This window comes from Nicrophorus vespilloides, unplaced genomic scaffold (assembly GCF_001412225.1).
Source record: "Nicrophorus vespilloides isolate i.1.1-1 unplaced genomic scaffold, Nicve_v1.0, whole genome shotgun sequence".
In the NCBI taxonomy this organism is placed as follows: domain Eukaryota; kingdom Metazoa; phylum Arthropoda; class Insecta; order Coleoptera; family Silphidae; genus Nicrophorus; species Nicrophorus vespilloides.
Genome location: NW_017095694.1, coordinates 62,912 through 83,633, shown reverse-complemented (window position 1 = coordinate 83,633; position 20,722 = coordinate 62,912). Strand labels below are relative to the sequence as shown.

Sequence of the window (20,722 nt, the reverse complement as noted above, 5' to 3'; positions counted from 1 at the left end):
TTTTATAATTTAGAAGAAGTAAAGTGATGTAAATGGCTAAAGAGAATCATTTACAAACTAACTTTAAGTAGTTATTTGCTAATTTTGAAAACTGAAATCTCTAAAGTATTACTTGTAACAATTAAACCTTAATTACCATGGATAGGTCATAGTGACTCAACTGATATTTCGCAATCTAGTCTGTATTTCGGGTCAAAGTGACCCGTCAAATGAACGAATTCCTACATCGAAAAGAAAGAGGTGTTTTTTTTGTCCAAACAAAAGTGACAAGAATTTGACCGTAATAGTTGCGGGTTAAATTACTCAAAGTTTTCACAGTTTTACGATATTCCTTATGAATTACATAAATCACAGATTGTATACATGATGAACAACTGATACATGAATCTGCTAAACGATCAAGTTTTCACTTATTGAAACCTAAAATCAAACTATTTTCGTTACAAAGCATTGTTTCAGGCTGAAATCTGTATAGGCCGTAAATTATATAACTCAATAGTAAGCAGTTTTACATTCGTTTATCCAATTAAATATTTTCAACCTGTGTACAACCCAAAAAACAACAAAACAGAAACAAAAGCAACACATAAATGCGAGAGTTTGCATTTCAGTTCGCACGAAATTCAGATGCCACGGTTGTTATTTCCAACTTTCTGCACCGTTTTAATGAGATTACATTTTATAGTAAGCGTTTTAACTTCACCATTGAATTCATGCAGCACGGAACTAATGCAGTTGCTAATTTTAATACGAAATACCAATCAAACGGATATAAAAAAAAGTTAAAAAAAACAATTATGAAACCTCTTCATTTCAATAAGTTATTTTGCATAAATGTACTTTTTTAATTATTTTAATTAAATAAAATATGTTCATACATATGTGAAAAGGATGACAATTAAATATTTACAATAAATATGTTGTCCATATTTCATTATTTGATTGATAATTATTAATGTAACACTTAAACAATGTTAGATCATAACGATGTTTTTGTTATTTCTTTGAAACAACCCTTAAGTATTGCCAAAAGTTCATGTTTTTATTATGTAATGACGAAAATTATTATTTGTAATATTGAAATTTTCAGTAAATGTTCAGTTTTGTTAATGAACAAATTAATTGTTGGTGTGTGACAATTGAAATAGATAATTAACAGCAACGAAAAATCTGTTGGCGAAAAGCGGTGGAAATGTGTTTAAAAATTGGAGCCCACGCGAAACAAAATTTAATTAAAAGTGAGACGCAATTAAACATTCGCAATGAGAAAAAAAATAAATAAATGAAAGTGGGGAGTTGACCCTTAACCTCTGCCGTTGTCCTTTTCTGCGCCGCGTTTGCATATGAAATTTTCCTGTCATATTGGTAGTCCTGGATACAGGATCCTGGACGGATGCACGCGCCGAGAAATCTAATATAACTTTTACATGCTGTGGCCGCAATATTTCTGCTCCACAGTGTATACAAAGTCAAATAATAAATTGTATTTTCGTTAGGTGGACAAAAGTAACGAACTCTGTGGACAATCGCACATGCACATGGATAGGATAAAGAGGACACTTTTAGTGTCTCTTTTAACCTATGGGAGACAAAACACGTAGAATAAGTAATTACACAGATTTTATTTTTGACATCGTTAGGATATAAGTTAATTAAATTGATGCGAATCTTTTTCGTAAGTGAAGCAATTGTAATTAATATATGCTCATTATTTATCATTGACAATTTTTCATGCAGACGAAATTAAATTACATGCATTCGTAGATAGAGCAAAACTGAAAGGTTTATTTGCAGGAAGGATTTTTCAGTTTAATATCATATATATCCAAACAAACTTCAATCTTAATTCTTTGGACAAAAATAAATTTAACTTAAAGAATTGACAATGATTTGGTTAAAGATTTAGGATTAAAGTAATATATTTAAAGGATTATGAAGATTAACGTTGGGATTTGGCTTTTGTGGATAGGGTTTCAGTATTGAAAAGTGATGGAAAAGCCATTTTCAAGGATTAGACGACACAATAAATTATAAATGGAAGTTCTACAAAGGATGGATATAGCAGGGTTACGTAACGACAAGGAGCGGAAATAGTGGATTAAATTAAATTTACTTTAATTTAATCTAGAATCGACAAGAACGTAAAGGGGAAAAAGGTTTTATTGTATGTTTTTTTTCTTCTTCTTCAAAAATAGCACAAGAGGATGTATGGCTTTAAGGAGAATGAGAATCTTGGAATCCCAAGGACTTAAAGTCCAACAACGTTTCAATAGGATGTTATTATTAGATTAGCAAAATGGTAAAATTGTTACTTCCAAGATTGGTCTTAACTTTTTCAAATGAATACATCATAGTTTTAAATAAAGATTTCATCCAGTTTAGTTCTTAACTCCAATTCTAACATAATTAGGAAAATTTTATATAATCTAAAGATTTTCTTTTAATTTTAGAACATAGTATTTTAACAAAACGTCTAATTATATATTTTGCAAAAAAACTTTTTTCTTGAACTTTTGTACATATAAAGTTATATAATTAATATTAAGTAAAAAAATTAAAAGAAAAATATAAATTAAGTACAGTACAAATACAAATGATAATTATTATTTTTAATTAATTTTTATATCAGTGATTTTAGTTTATTAATATTTCATAGTGGAATTACAAATTAATTGATGTGCGTACAATGCGAATGGAAAATAAATACCGGACAACCGATTTACAAACAGCATTATTTGAAGTGCGTTTATTTACATCATCAAACGTAATCGAGTAACGTGTACAGCCGATACGTTTTACAAAAGAAACATATATCATTAATTAATTTCGTACGTATTTATTAACAATTTAATTCATTTGAATTTCAACTACAACGCTTTCTGTACAATTCATTTCCATACGTAATTGTTTTATTTTCATTTCAAAGTAATTAAAACCGTCCAAAACAAAGGGAGTTACTTTTTTTTTATTTAATTTCATATCCGTGTGCTGTATGTAAATAATGTATTGTTAAAATGAGGATTTATACTTTTTGGCCCTTTTGTTGCAGTTAATCTTTTTTATTTTATTTTTTTAATGTTATTTATGAAAATAAAGATTATTATTATACTTTTTGTATAATTTATATCATGTTACACATAACAACGATTTTTTTTAAATTGATTTAAAAATATATTTTCATTGCAAATATTTCTAATTAACTAACAAAATTTTATATAAAAATCAAAATATCTGTATGTGAAAATCATTATTTTATATATAAAAACATCTCTTTAATTTCTGTAACATTTCGCTCCAATTATTATTGTTTATTTCCTAATTATTTGCACTAATGAGCATTATGAAAATTTAATGCGCAAACTTGAATTGTCATCAGACTATTGCTAGATACTGTAATATCCCATTGTGTGCTTAATTAATGAAGCAAATCCATTAATTAAATTAATTAAACAATACATGGTATTGCTGGAGTCGAATGTTGCCCTAATGTTTTCATATCTATTTTAGTCTAATACCGAAGACGTACACTACTAATTGATGTCCTCTCGTCCAATATTTTGATGAGTTGCTCTTAATCCGTTCAATATTTAAGTTTAAAGGAAAACTAATAAAGATAATGTTTAGTCCTTAGTCCTTAGTCCTTAGTCCTTACATATTTAAATAAAATATGTCCTTACTTCTTCCAAATTTATGTTAAATATGTTTCCATCCCATATATGATTTGTTCTTTCATATTTGATTATCATAATATTTTATGTAATTAGTAACCTCTCAACCCATACATGATTTGTCCTTCCAAATTTCACATATAACAGAATCTTTGTATGTGATAATTACTTGTTAATTACTAACATTTTTTTATATTATTTACTAATAAAATAGTAATTGTAAATGCATCTGGTTTTATAGTTAATAAATTATTGTACGATATGAGATTATTATGTCCATTATTTCTAATATGAAAGTTGGTTTTACTGAAAGCCACAACATCCATACTTTCGTGTTTTACAAAGTTATCCGTAGAAAGCAATTTCCACGTAATCATCAATGAGGCATCAGTTCATTCAATTCCCCCAACAAAGCAGAAAAACAGGACAAGAAAATGGGAATAACAGCCGCAATTGAATGAGTTAAGAAGATTCCGGAGGACAAAAAATATATATATATAGAAGGATAAGGGAGGACGGAAGTGAAATCAGGAAGCTGTATTAATAGCGGAACAAGCTGCGCGAGGACGACATTATATATATATATTCCTCATCTGGTCCTTCTGTAGGGATAACGGCAGGACACAGAGGGATGGAGAAGCGAGCGAGGGGACGTATTAAGTTTCGTCACGACTGTACACTTTTTGCAGCCGCCACCCTACCGAAGGGACTTTTCGTATTTTCCTTTTATTATCATCATTTTTTTTCCTTCACGCTATTTTTTTTTTTCGTCAGGCAAGGTTAAAATTCAGACACGGTCCATATCTATGCCGGCTATCTCCATTCCCTGACTTCTTTATAGACTTCCCGACGCGAAACGGATTCCGCTGCAACAGCTTTAAGCCAGGGTCATTCTATTTCGAAAGCCCTCATGAACTGGGCTAAGTGCGTGGAGTTGAGAGCAGGAAAAAAAATATATATCCGGAAGTGAAGGGTTGAATTCTTGGTCTATTATGAATGAGAGAGAGAGGAAATAATGAGGAACAAACATAATAATAATAGCGGAAGTAGGTGAATAGATTAATTTCTCGGCGAATCCTGTTTTGGCAATAAAATGGGAGTTGTTGAAACCATAAATAAGCTATCGCGGATAAAAGGAGGCAGGACCTGTACCGCGAACGAGGATTTATTGCGTCCTGATGCCAATGAGTCGATAGCTCCCCTTCACATCAGGACGACACCGAAAGCTCTGTGAAAGTAAAAAGGATGACCAACGCGAGTTTATTCCTATGGAACATGGAATAACTAATTTTTCGGAATTTCTTTATAAAACAATCTGCATAATTATTCATTGCGTTTCTGGTAAACTGCATGAAAGTTAATTTAAAAATGTAGACTTAAAACAGTATTTGGTAATTTGGAAATTTGCATTTTTTTCAGCAACATACACTTAGCATATAGATGAACTTCCAAATAATACTTTTGAAACGTATCCTAAGCGCTAAACAAACTTTATCTATGATAATAATGGATTATGAGAAAATTTAGATTAAAATAGAAAGGTGATAATAAAAATTAGGCAATATTCCAAGATGCCATACAAATTTCAGATTAAAAATGTTATCTTTTAATAGTTTGCGGATCAGCGGCGTGTATAAAATTTAGATTAAATTGATTAATTTAGAAATCTAATGACAATTACAGAATTCATTTTATTATAATGTATTTTTTCTGAGTAATTGATAGTAGTAATTGTATTAATTGAAAGTTTTAAATAATATTCTTAATAAAAGTTGTTTCGTTACCTTCTAGAAACTTTATAAGGATCTTCATTTTGGCACAGTCGAAAACACTAGCATAAAGTCATGTAGAATCTCATATTAATGTTCTGGCCATTAACCTACTTGACAATACTAAAGCAACACAAAGACTTCAGCGCTTCGAACTCTAAGATTCAGTGCATAGCTTTAATTAAGTTTTAAGTTTATTGACTCCAAAACTCATCATTGTTATAAAACAATTGTTAACTACCAATTAAAGTTTAAATTGAAAACAACAAGATTAAAGAAAATATTACGACAATTGAAAAATTGGTACATGTATAAATTTACATAATACATGCGGTTAATACAAAAAAATATCAAATCATTTTCGTCTCTAAGGAAATAAAATGTCTTGTTTCTTTATTTTACAGTCGCTTCATTTATCATTCCAAGTCCTTTAAAGAAACACGTACCAATCCTTATTTTCTTAGTATTGTTTTTTCTTGAATAATAATATACCTTATTTATATAAATTTATTAATAAAATATTCATTTCACAAAACAATTTCAATATGAAATAAAAATAACCAATAGAGAGAAACGTGATCATATTAATTCATGTAACAATAACAATATGAAACTCCGGATTTCCAATGCGACAAATTGAATTGATGTACAAAACGTAGTAAATGAATATGGAGCCTGCAGCTACATTTTTCAATTATTTTGTAACGACAAAGCAATATGCATCTGCTAAATCGAGGCAGGTAATTGAAATATACCAGTACTAAAAGGACTTAATTTAAATTATATTTTTTATATTGCAGGATATTTCAATCAATAAAAAACATAAAATCGAATTAAAGAGACATTTACAGAGAGAGGATGCAACTTAATAATTTTTAAGTACAGAAAAGAACAAGGGTTTGACGTAATAATGAATTAAATGAATATAATGATTATGATTATATAATCTTTCAATTATTTTTTTCAGGTTTTGTTCTTGACAAGATAATGAAGAGTTTTTGCCTGCTTGAAAAATGCTGTGCAAGTAATGACCCAAACCCTGTTCTTTTTTTGTGTAAAATATCCTTAGCAATAAACCGAAATGAGAGCGAAACACTTTATCCTTGAAACCGAGAGGCTCTGCTGATTATCCAGAATACCGGATAAAAACGAATTAATTCGCGAGAAATAATTAACTCGCTCGTAAATTATAGCAAAGCGCACAAGTGAATAAAAAAAACAAATGTATCTAGAAAGAAATAAAGTTAAGGATGAAAAAAGCGTCTCCGATTTCGAGGAACTTACTTGGCTCGTAAACCAATCTTTAAGTATTACGTTATCTTATTAAAAGTGCTGAAGACGTGGCGTTCAGCTCTCAACTTGAAGATATTGGTAGGGAAAACTGCCTTTTCATCCGGTCGAGTTTACGTTTGTTACTTTATTTTTTTTTTCCTCTCTCTTTCTAACTGGGAAAGTTACGATTTTGCAAAGTGGAATGACGTATAAGCCCGACCACTTCTGGCTTTAATTTTTCATTAAAATGCAAGCGGCCAGTAACTCTGATTTAATGCATGGAGCATGTAACAAAAAAAATATATGGGAGAATACACGCAGATCATCTATCACGAACGAATGGGAATATGTGCAGTGGAAAACGCATATCATATAAGATTTAATAACAAATTTTAATTTGAAACATGATATTTCCATTATAGAAATTTATAATAATATTATACGTAAATGATATTCATTGCATTAGCTTTTCCAGTGAATATAGAAAAACTCTCCCTGTTATAATATTTGGTTTTCTAATTCCTTTAAGTCGAACTTAAAAGTAATAATAATGTAATACATCTATGTCTCGTTTTACACGGTACATTTTTAAACGTTTTGACTTTTACACGATTTTTTTTTAAACGAGAACGAGTAAAGAAAGTACCGTGTAAAACGAGGGATAGGTGAAATTTAAAAAAAAACTTCATGTTTTTGTAATTAATTAAAATTACGTAATTAATTAAATAAATAATAATAATTAGTACACATAATATTAATATTCAAAAAAAATATACAAAACATAAAGTATAATTAAAAACATATGTACCCGGCGTAGCCACAATTTATTGAGAAGTAAATTTAATTAAAGTTTTTAATCTACTTCCTTTTAATAAAACAAAGGGAAATTATTCAACTGTGGTCTTGTTTTGTTTAATTCGTCCATTTGTAATAGGCTTTAAACAAATGCATCGTTTCATCATTCGATATTGGATTTGTGAATAATATCTGTCTTCTATCCAAATTTATGTGCTTAAACTAGATTTTTATTTCAATAAAACAGAGAGTAGTAATACTATAATAAATTGTATGACTTGTATCGTTTAGTTCATCCATTTGTAATGGGTTTTAAACAAATGCATCGCTTCATCATTTGAAATTGGATTTAGAATGTGGATAATCCAATATCCGAATTTCTAACGGATGAGGTGGTGACCTTCTACTATAAAATAGAGCCGCGAGGAACAACACATTGGCTACGGATGAGAATGAAGATAGATGTAATACATTACCTTTGATTGCGTTGCGGTGTGGAAGAATGGTTATCGCACCTTCGGCGGCGAACTCCTGATCCCTGACAGGATGGACTTTTGCACCCCAGGAGTCGCTTCCGATCCACAAAAAGTGGGACGTTTTGTTTGCACGGATTGTCGCTTGCAACAATTTCCTGAAACATCAAAAATCAATTAAGCCGACGGCAAATGTACGCCGAACGTTCGGGGGATTCCACCCCTTCACACATCCAGACAAAAGCATGCATGCAACACTTGCTATGAAGTTAGCAAATATTAGCAGAAACGATTTATTTACAATGCAAATGAAAGGGATGCCTTTTTTTATTATTCCTTTTCATCTTTTCAACCCTTCGCCGCATAAATTGCTTATTTTTCAACCCTAATTGATCCATATAATACCAATCAATAAAATAATGATATATTTTAACACGTTTATCCAGTAATTAGATTAAACTCAATTAGATAAAATAAAAACAGTGATTTCTTATATAATATAAAAATAGTTTTGAAGCAAGAAAAAAGTCTATATTTGTTTTCAATTTTTCTTATTTATCAATCAAAAATGAAATTAAGCATGACTATTATAATATTACAGTGGAATTTCGGTTTACGAACTCTTTAGTTCTCGATAATTCGGTTCTCAAACACAATTGTCGGTTGTCCAACAACTTTTAAGGAATAATTATGTACGAAATCCGAGGTTCCTGTGTAAATAGTATAGGGGGACAGTATGTAAGTACAGAACCATAGCTTAGATTAGATATACAGGCAATTTAAAATCCCCATATTAATGCTGTTCTTATAATTTGTAAATCATGGGTTCACGTACTTTAAACTTTTAGTTACTTAATTTATTGTATCACAATTTCTATATTAAATCATTCACTAACTTCATTATTAGTTTAGTTTAAACCTTTAGTAGATATTACTATAATATAACAGAAATGTATTGATTTTTATGTTAATATTTATAAAATATAAACGCAAAAACAAATAGAATATTTATAATATTTTCGTTGGAAATATGTTTTCCGCGAAATTTCACATATTTGTTTTTCTGTCATTATTTGATAGAAATTTGAATTCATGGAAATAATGCTTTGTTCGGTTTCATTTGTTTTATACACAAAAATTGATTAGTTTCAATTCGTTCTAATTAAAAGGAATTTGCACAATTTTTGTATCATAGCAGTAGAAAATAATAAAAACGAAGTTAAAACTTTTACCCATTACTTGTTAATTTTTATCAAAGTTATTCATATTTAAATAAAATATGTGAGTAATGTAAAATCTTCTAAATTTAGTGGTTTTAGCGTTATAAACTAATCTAACCTATAATTACAAAAATCAATGATAAATTTAATCCTTTAAAGCCTTGTGAACTTTACTTTTATCCTAATAAAACTTGTTTCTATATTTAATAAAATCAGAGAGTAATTCAATAATCTTAGTAAATTCTCCATTTTACTTTTGGGAATTCAATGTTTTTTATCCTAATCTAATCCAAATCTATATTAAATATACATAAATGATCATTGCAATGATGATTTGTGTCTTTATATTTGTAAAATAATAACTAATTATATATTTATAATATTTTCGCTGTAAATATATGTTTTTCCATAAAATTCATATATATATTTTTTACATGTGAAAATGCGCCTATTATTTTTTCTGTGAATATTTGATAGAAAATGGAATTCATGGAAATAATATTTCATTTTCGCACGAAATGCGAGTAAATAAATAATGCGATATTTGAAAATGTACATACGTTTATTTGTACAAAATCAATGCGTTAAAGTACAATATTACACATTTTTTTCTATAGCGAATTTTTAATATATTAATCAGTGTGTAAACTTTTAATTTTATTTTACACTTATTTATTCAAATTTTACATTAAAAACCTATGGTTAACTCTTTGTTTGATTTGTATTATTTTATAAGAATCTTAAATTTTGTTTTTTTTGTAGCAAAAATTTTGGAGCTGCATTTTTTATGATTACCTAATAACTTCATAAAATTATGGTGTTTTAATCCCATTCTATGCAATATTTTCAAAGTTACATAATAAAATTTTGAAGTTTTTTATATGTTAATTGAAGTTAAAAAAAATTAAAATTTCTTCTTTTTAATCTTACCTAAGCAAATTAAAATATTTATGTGCAATCTCGAATCGCTCCTTAGGGAATATCGTATAATTTAATTAAAAAGTTTCCCCTACTTTACGCAATAAAATCTCTAGAATTTGCAATTTTTGATTTAATTTTTTCCCTTCATTTTGAATTTACAATAAAGCAAATAATTAGTATAAATTAATAAAGCTAATTTAATATTATATAAACATATTTTAATATAAGTTTATGCATTAATCAACATTTGAAATAACAAAAATCGCAATTATTTATGCAGGAAAATAATTTCAGTATATGTTTAATTACATATATAAATACGTTTTCAATCAAATATTTGTGTTTGTGGTGTTTTTTAATTAATTATTGGTGTTTGTTTAATATTATAAATTTAAAAATTGTATAAATAATTGTAAATAATGAGTTTATATCGAAATCCCGACAATCAAATTTCTGACATTTCAAATCCCAACAGCAATAATCCCGACATTATCTTTTATTATTTGATATAGACTTATTCATAATATACTTTAATATATAAAAGATGCTGTCGGGATTTTTTTTTATTTTCATAGCCATCGGTAAATAATATTTTCTTGAAGGTTGTTCGGAAACGTTTTTGTTTTGGAATATTGTTTGAGAACCGAATTATTAAATAACTAAGGTAAAACCGAGTATTAGCTGTAATATTATAATATGATCACGCAATAAATTTATAAATAAGAAAATTCATAAAACAAATTTTAATTAGATAATGAGTCTAGGTAATTAAAAAAGTTGTCACAAATATAGAAATTATATTATTAAGATATACAAAAGTTGATCAAAGTTAAAGTTTATGAAAAAAAACATTATTTAACAGTATTGTAACATACTGTTGGTACTCGACTGAATTGCTGTTAAAACATCATGTTTCAGTTAGGTAATGTGCCGAACAAGCAAACAAGTGTGAAGCAAACGAGGACTCGAAATGTGTGTGTGTGCATCACAGTTATTACTATTACCGATGGTTTGCATCCCCGTGAATAATAGGGCGAACATAAACACGTCCGAATAATGGATGAACGCATATCAGCAGAACTATTCGATGCTGAATTTGGGTAGGAAAAAAAAACCAATATCTATCAAACACCTGCGTAACGCGGGATAAAAGTAATGACAGAATGCATCAAATCCGCATGCACAGTTACGTAAATGAACTTCAAAATTTGCACAAACGATTTTACGCACTGCACACGAGGTTTTTTTACTCGAATTTATTTGCAGAAAACAAATCCGTTTATTACGGTAAAAATTGAAAAAATAACGTATTTACACAAAAAAATCAACGCATTCAAATTTCAGCCAGTTCTGAAATTAATATAGTAAAAGTCCTAAATCCTCTGTTATACGCGCGGCATTTCGTAACATCGTTACTCGCATGCCGTTTAAGAAAAATATTATAAAACCACTACTCGATTGGCGTCTGATGAATACTGCTAAATTGAATTTAAAATGTATTGTATACAACATTTGAAATCAGGTTTTGTGCATAAAATATTTAAAGCAATTTGAGATCAAATGTTGTACAGTTTAAGTAAACAATAATAAAATAAGTATCGTTTTAATACTATTTAATGAGATACTTAAAGAAAATAATTAGAAATGAATGACACGATTCATTTCGTGTACGTTTAAATTAAGTGTAGAACCGTTTCAAGACTGAACGTGATTAAAGTGAATTAATTAACTAGTCAGTCGTAACTGCATATTTCATTTGCAGCTAATGTTTTTCTTTGTGAGAAGTGCGAAGAAATTAGGCGGAATAATTAGGTTCGAATTAATTTGGAAACTTCCGTGGAAAGTTCCTGTGCTGTGTGCCGTCGCCGCGACGGTCGGTAAATGCGATTAGCACAATTTGCCTTCAACAAAACGGGATAGGGTTGTTCGGTAAGTGTAAGGGTAACAGTAACGGTAAAGCACAGAACCTCCGAGGACTAATAAACTGGATTCAGATTATGCGGCTAACCTGGTGTTATCCTCGTCAACAAACAGGATGACGGCCCGGGCCTGTGGCTTCTGGATGAGCTTCTCGATGATGCGGTCGAAGTCATCAAGCCGCGAGTTCCTCTGGATCTTCTCAGTGGTCGCAATGCATATACCAGCAGCAGTCGAGTATGAAATGAAAGATGCTATACCCTGCAACAAATAATCAACAGTTTATACTTGCACAATTACATAATGATGATTACATGACTTTCAATCAAGAAAATTGAAAGATATTAACTAATCAAGATACTCAATTATCAAAAATCATCTTTTTTATCTTTTGGTTGTACATCTAAACACCTTTCATGAATTATAGTTTTTCAGGAAAAACCTTATTCCTGAAAAAACTTTTCAAACTGGTTTTTCTTACAGTTAATTAAGTAATAAATATATGAATTAACAATGGAAAAAGTAAGTATTTTATTTTTGAAAAAAAACATGTAAAATTTTAACCCTTTGCAGCAAGTTCTTCAATTTTTAGTTTAATTATGTTATTGTGATTGTTTCAGTAATTCAAAGTTTTGTTTAGTTCAAAAAGAATTGTGAAAAAAAAAATGAGTAAAATTGTGATTATTTCAAGAAAGTCTTTAATAAAGTATAAAAAGAAGATGAAAATAACTATTTTAAAGTTTGCTTTTCCTTGATAAGCTATTATCAGAGACCATCAAGACGTTTAATTGAAAAAGCTAAGCTGGCCGGATCAATTTATTTTAATTACTATAACAAATGGTTTGTACCCTATTCCCCATTGGGAATATCAATTGGACTTTGTAATTAACTTATCGCGCAGAGGTTCTCAGGCTTGACCCAAATAAACGCGAATCCGAGTTACGGGGGTAAAAAAGGGGAAACGGGTGGCGGAAAATGGACGAGGAAAATACGGAAAAGTCGCGATACAAATGCCGCTAGAAGTTTTCGGCCGCGCCTGAAAGCGTCGCGTGTTTCTCACAGATTCCACAATGTATTCAGAAGTAAAAAAGAACGAGAGGAGAAAGAAAGAGAAAGGAACTACATCGAGACACGAAAAAGAAACAAGTGGCAAAGAACCGAAAGTCGAAAGGATGAAAAAGAATGAGCATAAATAATGCAGCACAAGTGAAGTTTTCAGAACCTCTCCAAACGAGGCGGAAAGAAAGCGCAGGCTTTGCAAATCCGAGTTCATTTGCTTTTCTTTGACTTTGAATCTCTCTTAATGCATTTAGCGTTTCGCTTAGTATCATAAACTAATTACTATAACCGAAAAAAATGCTCATAATATATTTTTTATTTAATTTTGTGAAATAAACTATGTCCAAAAACTATTTAAAAAGAAAGTAATAAATGCTCAAAAGAAAATGTATATTTAATGAAACAAAGTATAGTGAAAAGAGTAGTAGATAAGTAAGTTGGTAGAATGTATTCAGTGTAGGAATAACATTGTTCCTTTTAAATTCAATCAGAAAGGGAATTGAGTTTGGGACGTAGGAGGAATCGAAATGAATTCATTTACATCAAAATTAAGTCGAACGGTTCGAGATTATAATTGAAGATAGCCAGCAAGTTCGTGGGGAAGTCAATATTACCATTGGAACGGTTAAAAATACAATAAGGACGAGCAAAAGATCGTCGAAGGCGGTGGCAAAGATAACCGCACCGATTCTGGACATTATTTATTCAGGTGGTTTCAGGACATTATTGGGATCCAGTTATTTTTCCTTTGCGTTATTAAATCTCAAATAAATCTTACCCTCGTTGCACTTTCCGAAAGGACATAAATCATCTGCCTTTATGTTAGATTAGATCGCATCCAGTTTTTGGTCAAGATGTATGAGTATAAGATTGCTATGGCTTTAGGCCACTATCAGCACTTGCATGACTAAATATGAGAACACAGTTTAATATCTTAATGTAATAGTGGGGATACTGGATAGAGGGTTGAGATGATCGATATTGTGTATATCCAAGTTTTCGGGGATTTCCAACCTCGGACATATTATCCTGGGACGCGCAAACTGGTCTTACATTCTTATTGAATACCAAATCTTGTCGGCTTTCCATCCATCTTTTTCTCATCCACTGGCCACTGTTGCGCGAAATGAAATTCCCAGCAGGAGCGAAAAAAAAACATCCTCCTCCTGATTGCAAAGCTTCGTCCTTTTTATTTTTTTGTCTCATCCTGTCTAACGTATATTACTTACCATTTTATTTTGTTGTTTATGTCTTTATATAGTTAAAATTTTATTTAATTTATTATTAAGCATAAATCTTATTACACTGAATATTATGAAATATCATGAAAACTTATTTACTTTTTTATGTTTGCTTTACTTTTTAAGATTATTCGAATATACTAAAGTATTTAATATCAATATTCATTCTAATCAATAAAGTTATTTGTAACGGAGTTTCACAGATGCCACATGAGAAACGATATTACGAAATGCCGTGAATTATCGTAAATTGTTCTGTATCATTTCATTATTTCATACCCAATTGCTTCTAAACGGACGATACTTATAAGTAGCTTTCATGTCAAATGTCCTCTTAAAATAATCCTGAAGTGGTTGTACAATATGAGTTTTATGGTTTAAAGTAAATTGGAAAATGTATCAAATGATTGATTAAAGTCAATGGAATTATAGAATCGATACAAACATCGATAAACTTAATTATAAATTTAAGGAATTAGAAAAATCTAAACAAATATTCGGTAAACATTTCGTATGAAAATGTTTTATAATTAAAAATTTGATGAATTGTTTCAAAGAATTAAAACAAAATTAATAAATTCTGAATGATCAAATTCGAAAACTATTGATTTACTTACTACAATTTGGTTCTTATATAATTCAGGAAACAACTGTTACAAATGAATATAACGCGAACAACCTCCGAAACGAGTTGGAAACTTTCTTAAAGTGTAAGAGAATACATGCAAATGAAGATAGTTAAATGAAATTTCGAACTTTAGTGAAAAGTGTTATCAGATTTTACATTACAATTATAAGTAGAAAACACAAAATTTTAACAAATTGTAAATTTTCCATTTACAGCATAATCTCATTAATTAATTAGAGAAATTTCGAACTTTACTGAAAAACGATATTAAATTTTAGTTGAATCGAAACAAACTTGAAGTAACATAACAGTGGAAAATAATTTTATTAAATTATAAAAAAAAAATAGAGAATGAGGTAAATTTAGGTAAATATTCCATTTTTTTTTAGTAAATTAATGAACTTTGTTTTCTTTGTAAGATAAATTGTAAGTAAATTAATTAAAGTAAATAAAGAGTAAGGACTGATTGAAAATTGAGTATTGAACATGTTTTGTACATTTCTAATTATAAGTAAATAAGGAGAAGTGTACTTGAATCCGACGCTGTGCTTTTAATTAAATTCTTTAGAAGTTGTTTGATTTGTAAATGATCTTTCTTTCCACAGCATCCCGAAAGGTAGTGATGCTATACCAACAGTTCCCCCAAACTTGAAATCGATAATATGGAATAACAAGATTAATTGCATTGCATCTGGAGGGAAAGGCAAATTGAAAGGAGCCAGCTTTATTTACATATAGATTAAACTAGGTGGATCAGATATTCGATTGGGCACGACGTAAGGAACTTTATTTGCTTATTTTGCGTGTAATTAAATAATGCATCGAATTTCGAAAACAACATGTTGACAGAGCCGACCGGAACGGAACGGAATGGAACGTAACGTAAACCGGTCAGTAATTCTGAATCTGTCGGAAAATCGTGACCGACAATGCTGCGCCGGAAATTCAAACTGTAGGATTAATTGCTGTGTGAAAACCCATGCAGCTTGCTGGAACAAGTGAGAATCCTGAATGTCAATTATGAACTGAAATTCAATACAGTCACCGCCTCTACCAATAACCAATACCACAGAAGCAATTAATTTTACAATCGCCTATAGATAAATAGAGTACAGCTAATTTTTCATCATTACTTTATTTTTACTGAAATTGGTATAATTGTAAAACAAAAACAATTATATATAATTAAAAATCAGTAAATTATTATATTATTTACTTGAGATTTGTATGCAAATTGAATGATTGAAAAATTGCGAAGTTTACTGAAAAATGGTTAACATTTTTAGTTGAATCGAACAAACTTAAATTAATATTTTCTATACAAAAATAAAATACAATAAATAAAATTAGCTGAAAAGAGATGCGTTTTTAGAAAATTGTTATTTTTTTTTTAATATTTAATACAATCTATTCCTATTAATCGGGACAGCCATTTGTTAAGGACAATTCCTAAAGATTCAGGATTTCTGTTGTTATTAGATCTTAACCAGGCGCTTTTCTTGAGTTCAATCCTCGCTGCATCCTTGTATCGACTTTTTTTTTTACTTTGAAAGGACTTATAGTGAGCGACATTTGGTATGGGGATTGTAGAAATTGTTCTATTTCACTTTCTTCTTCTTCCTTAAACTGAAAATTTAAATTCTAGAAATTTTTTAAATGATATATATTTTTGTTTCATTTCACGAATTGTGAAATGTAGCAGAAAATTGGAATTATAGAAGAAACTGGAACAGTAATTTTTTTGTATAAATAGTGGGGATTGTAAGAATAGTGTGTATTATTTTTAGAAAAATTGGAAAGATATTAATTATTGTTATATTTCAGTAATAAAAAAAGTTATAAAAAAAATGTTGATTGTAATAAATAATTTTCAGTAAATATTATTAAAATAAAACTGGAAATTGAAATTGCAATGGGAATTGGATGGAAATATACAATTCGAGTGTAATCTATATAAAAATTGTGCTATCCATCCGTAGGAAGTTAATACAGCATAGGAAGGAAATAACGCGTGCTCCAGTTTTCCGGAACATCAGATGGCAAAGTTGGAATTCCGATTTCGTCGCAAAAAACGGAAAAATATAGGAAAAAGATGGAAAGGAAGGTGAAATGTTGGGAGAGATGGAATGGACTTCGCGAGGAAAGGTCTATTCCGCTATTAAAATGTCTGTTTGGAGAAGATCGTGAATCCCGTGTGTCGTAAGCGAATAGGTCTCCAGGCGACGTTTTACTTTTCGTTATTTCCGTTACTCCAGCGGTCACTTCAGTCCATTTCCGGTAGTTACGTGCCAATGCAATCTCGCATAGGAAATAAAGGCTTCATTCGTTTGTTTCAATTCAGCCCAGTAAAACTCCAATAGATACGCAAATGTATACCCCGTAAAATCCAACCTCCCTCACCCCGCCGCCATCGCCGCATTCCCTAATGGCGCTCTCTTGTGCCACTTCGATTTGCTGCTCACCCCATCTTCTTTCAATCGACTCTCTTTTATTCCATTCGATCCACCCGTCCTATATTTATATACACACATATATGAAAAAAAAACCTCCAATGTATGTGTGTACTTCCACGTTTTTCTTCGTTTCATCCTAAATTAGAAACTTTTACTTGAGGAAATCGGGAGTGAGAAAAAAAACGAAAAAAAGAAGATAAAATAAAGCGACGGGAATTGGTGAGAAAGGGAGTTTTATAAGTTGCTGAAAGTTTCCTGTTTGCTTGTTCTAAAACACATGAGCGACATCAATTTGGCGCAGCGTCGGAAGCACACGGAAAAATATATATATGCAAGCTTACCCACCGGAACCGGAAATAAGAATACAGAGTAAAAAGAGGAAGATGAAGGATAAAAAAAAGGATATGTGTGTGGGGGAAAGACAAGGAGGCAGGGAAGTCGCGTCGGAAGACGCGATCCTAAATTAATTTATTTTGATATTACCGCCGGTTTATCGAATTCAGCAAACCCAGCAAGTTTCCGCGCTGCAGCAAATTGCACGGCGTACTATCACCATGTCAGTTTGCAGGTTTTAATACCGACAATTATATTTTGCATTTTCCGACATATGATGATATCTACATTACTTTACATACATAGCTAAGCAGTTTCAGGTGAAAATAAAAGATGAAATTATATCAATGAGATCAATACAATCCGGTCATACCAATAACACAGTAGGTCACAGACCTTGTACATCTTTGTCTGTATTATGCAACTTCCTTAGCTATATAATACCGCATATATAAAAATAGCATAGATGTCGCCATTTTCAGTTCTCTGATAAAATAGTTGATATACATTGCATTTAACATCTTCGTAATATACCCATTTTAGTACGGCAACTGTCTGATGACTCAATCAGTCTAATTTTTGTAAAGGCCGCCCTCGTTTTTGGGTGGCCACCTATGACAATATAAACATAATACTTTGGAGATTCTCCTTGTTTACATGGATGTAAGAGGAAACTTCGGAGGGTAAAAGTAACTCAAGTATAATTTACAAAAATAATTAACGAGATACCATATTAAGCTCACGCCCACAGGGGGGGGGGTATGACAATTAGAAAATGGTCACATATAGAGTTAACCGTATGGCGTTATGTATATGTTACATATGAGACATAAGAATTTTGGAAAAGCTTTTGTGGGGCATGGCACAAACAATGTTGAGAACCACTGATATAGTTTATACGAGTGCTATCTATCCCTTGAGCAGTTGTACCGTTACTCCTTCTCTTCTTTCTGGTATTTCCCTGCTACGAGATGAAGTGAACCCCACAATACTTTTTTTTTTTGCAATCATTAAATTTCACTAGTAATAACAAGAATTTAATATCTTCTTTCCTTCGTCTACTATCTTCATTTAGCAGCCACGTCATCATGCCAGTGTATATATTGTATGTATATCTTCATACTACAATGTACTCTGCTGCATTATACTTGGTGATAAGTTATTGGAGCGGAGGGTAAACAAACAATGGAAAGTTTAGCACAATTTTCGAACTGGTGTCCCAGCGGTTCAGTATATAGGCGAAGGGCAGACATCAAAAAGATATTTATTTGGTCTATATTTTAATGTCCGTGACTTATAATATCACAATACTATCTTTATCAGATATTGCCGTATTTAAGTTTGCATAACAAATAGACTTAGTTCAAACATTGTTTATAGATGGCGCTGTATGCAGTGAGATGTTAAGGTAGTCTTACGCTGTTACATTACGTAATCGTGTATATTCATTTATTTCCAGTTTCACCGATAGGATGTCGTTGGACATAAGTCTCTGCTATATTATGCAATTTCATCAGTTACATAATAGTGTATTTCTAACAAAATGACATAGATGTCTTTGATGAAACTCTCTGTTACAAAATGGTAATTTAAAATGTTTATAACATCTTTGGGGATGCTTGAAAATCAATGGAAGTCAGTACTTTTTATTAATTGCCCGTGCGACTTCATTCATTTGCTCTGCAGGCAGAGCATTTTGGAAAGGGCCGGCCTTTGGCTGGCCACATAATATAATTTAAACAAAATAGTCACTGTCGATTATTTCTATGTTGACATTTAGTAGACATTATATAACAGCGGTCGGGGATCTTTTTTAATCATTACCCCAAAAATATTTTTGCGTAAGTCGATATTTCCCCCCCCATTCTGAAAAGAAAACAATCAATGTAACAATAATTACTTTAAAATAGAGACTTTTTGATGTAAGAGCAATTTGAATACAGTCTTCGGCGTTTAATCAATTTCTGTTTGTCGTTTTTATATTCATTAGAGTGGAAAAGCCTTGATCACAATGGTAGGTTGTTGCAAATGGCAGCAATTTTTTTACTGCCTCCTCATGTGCAATTTTGAAAGCCTTTGCAGCCTTTGACAACCAAAAAGATGACAGATTTGCTTTGGTCTCAAATTGAATACGTCCTTCAATATTGGATCGAAGTTCAAGAATTGCCTCTACCAAACCTGTAGGTTCTTCTGGTATTTTAGTAATTTCACATTTAAAAGAATCTACAACCCAATTCACAGTTTGTACATCAAGATCTGGAAAGTAGTTAGAGAACCTCTCTCTGAGTTTGGTAAGATGAAATTAGAAAAATTTCCCTATTACCCAAAAAAAATTCATTTTTACCCCATTTTGGGTAATTTAACCCGGTTCCCCGACCGCTGTTATATAATATGCACTTTTCGTATACAGTTTACTGAATGTATTATATGTATTATAGGTGGCTCAAACGTTGTTAGTGAATGGCGTTACAGAAAATCCTGTTTTTAGATTTTTAAAGCATTATGTTTTTCAGACGTAAATCATTGAGATGTTAATTTACCTAATATTTTGTTAGATCAGACTAAACTTCCACTTATTATGATTCCATACAATAAAATTTATAATTAACTAAATTTTAGACACTAATTCTATATTTTGAAGCACATTTTTTAAATTAGTTCTTATTTCTATAAGAATATTTTAATATTTTTTTATTCATAAATTGAATAAAGTTTTGTTATTGTATTATTACTGAAATAGATTCGAATAGAAAGTTTTAGATCTTTTTTATTTCAAAAACTGTACAGGGCGTTATTAGATTTCTTTTAGTATTTCGTATTTTGGTCTAAATTTTAATGTCCGTGACTTTTAATATCACAATACTATCTTTATCAGATATTGCCGTATTTAAGGTTGCATAACAAATAGACTTAGTTCAAACATTGTTTATAGATGGCGCTGTATGCAGTGAGATGTTATGGTAGTCTTACATA

The 20,722-nt window shown here is 30.4% G+C and overlaps 1 protein-coding gene across 3 annotated transcripts in view; it reads right to left on the bottom strand.

The window, feature by feature from the left end:
* The window catches only part of LOC108560036 (metabotropic glutamate receptor 7), an 87,908-nt gene that overhangs the window by 31,808 nt on the left and 35,378 nt on the right, over window positions 1-20,722 (bottom strand). For all 3 annotated transcript variants that reach the window (XM_017917466.1, XM_017917472.1, XM_017917480.1), the window contains exons 4-5: window positions 12,127-12,296; window positions 7,981-8,135 (exon numbers count right to left, since the gene is read on the bottom strand). In XM_017917466.1, coding sequence (XP_017772955.1) covers window positions 7,981-8,135; window positions 12,127-12,296 — 325 coding nt within the window. The remainder of the gene's footprint in view (window positions 1-7,980; window positions 8,136-12,126; window positions 12,297-20,722) is intronic.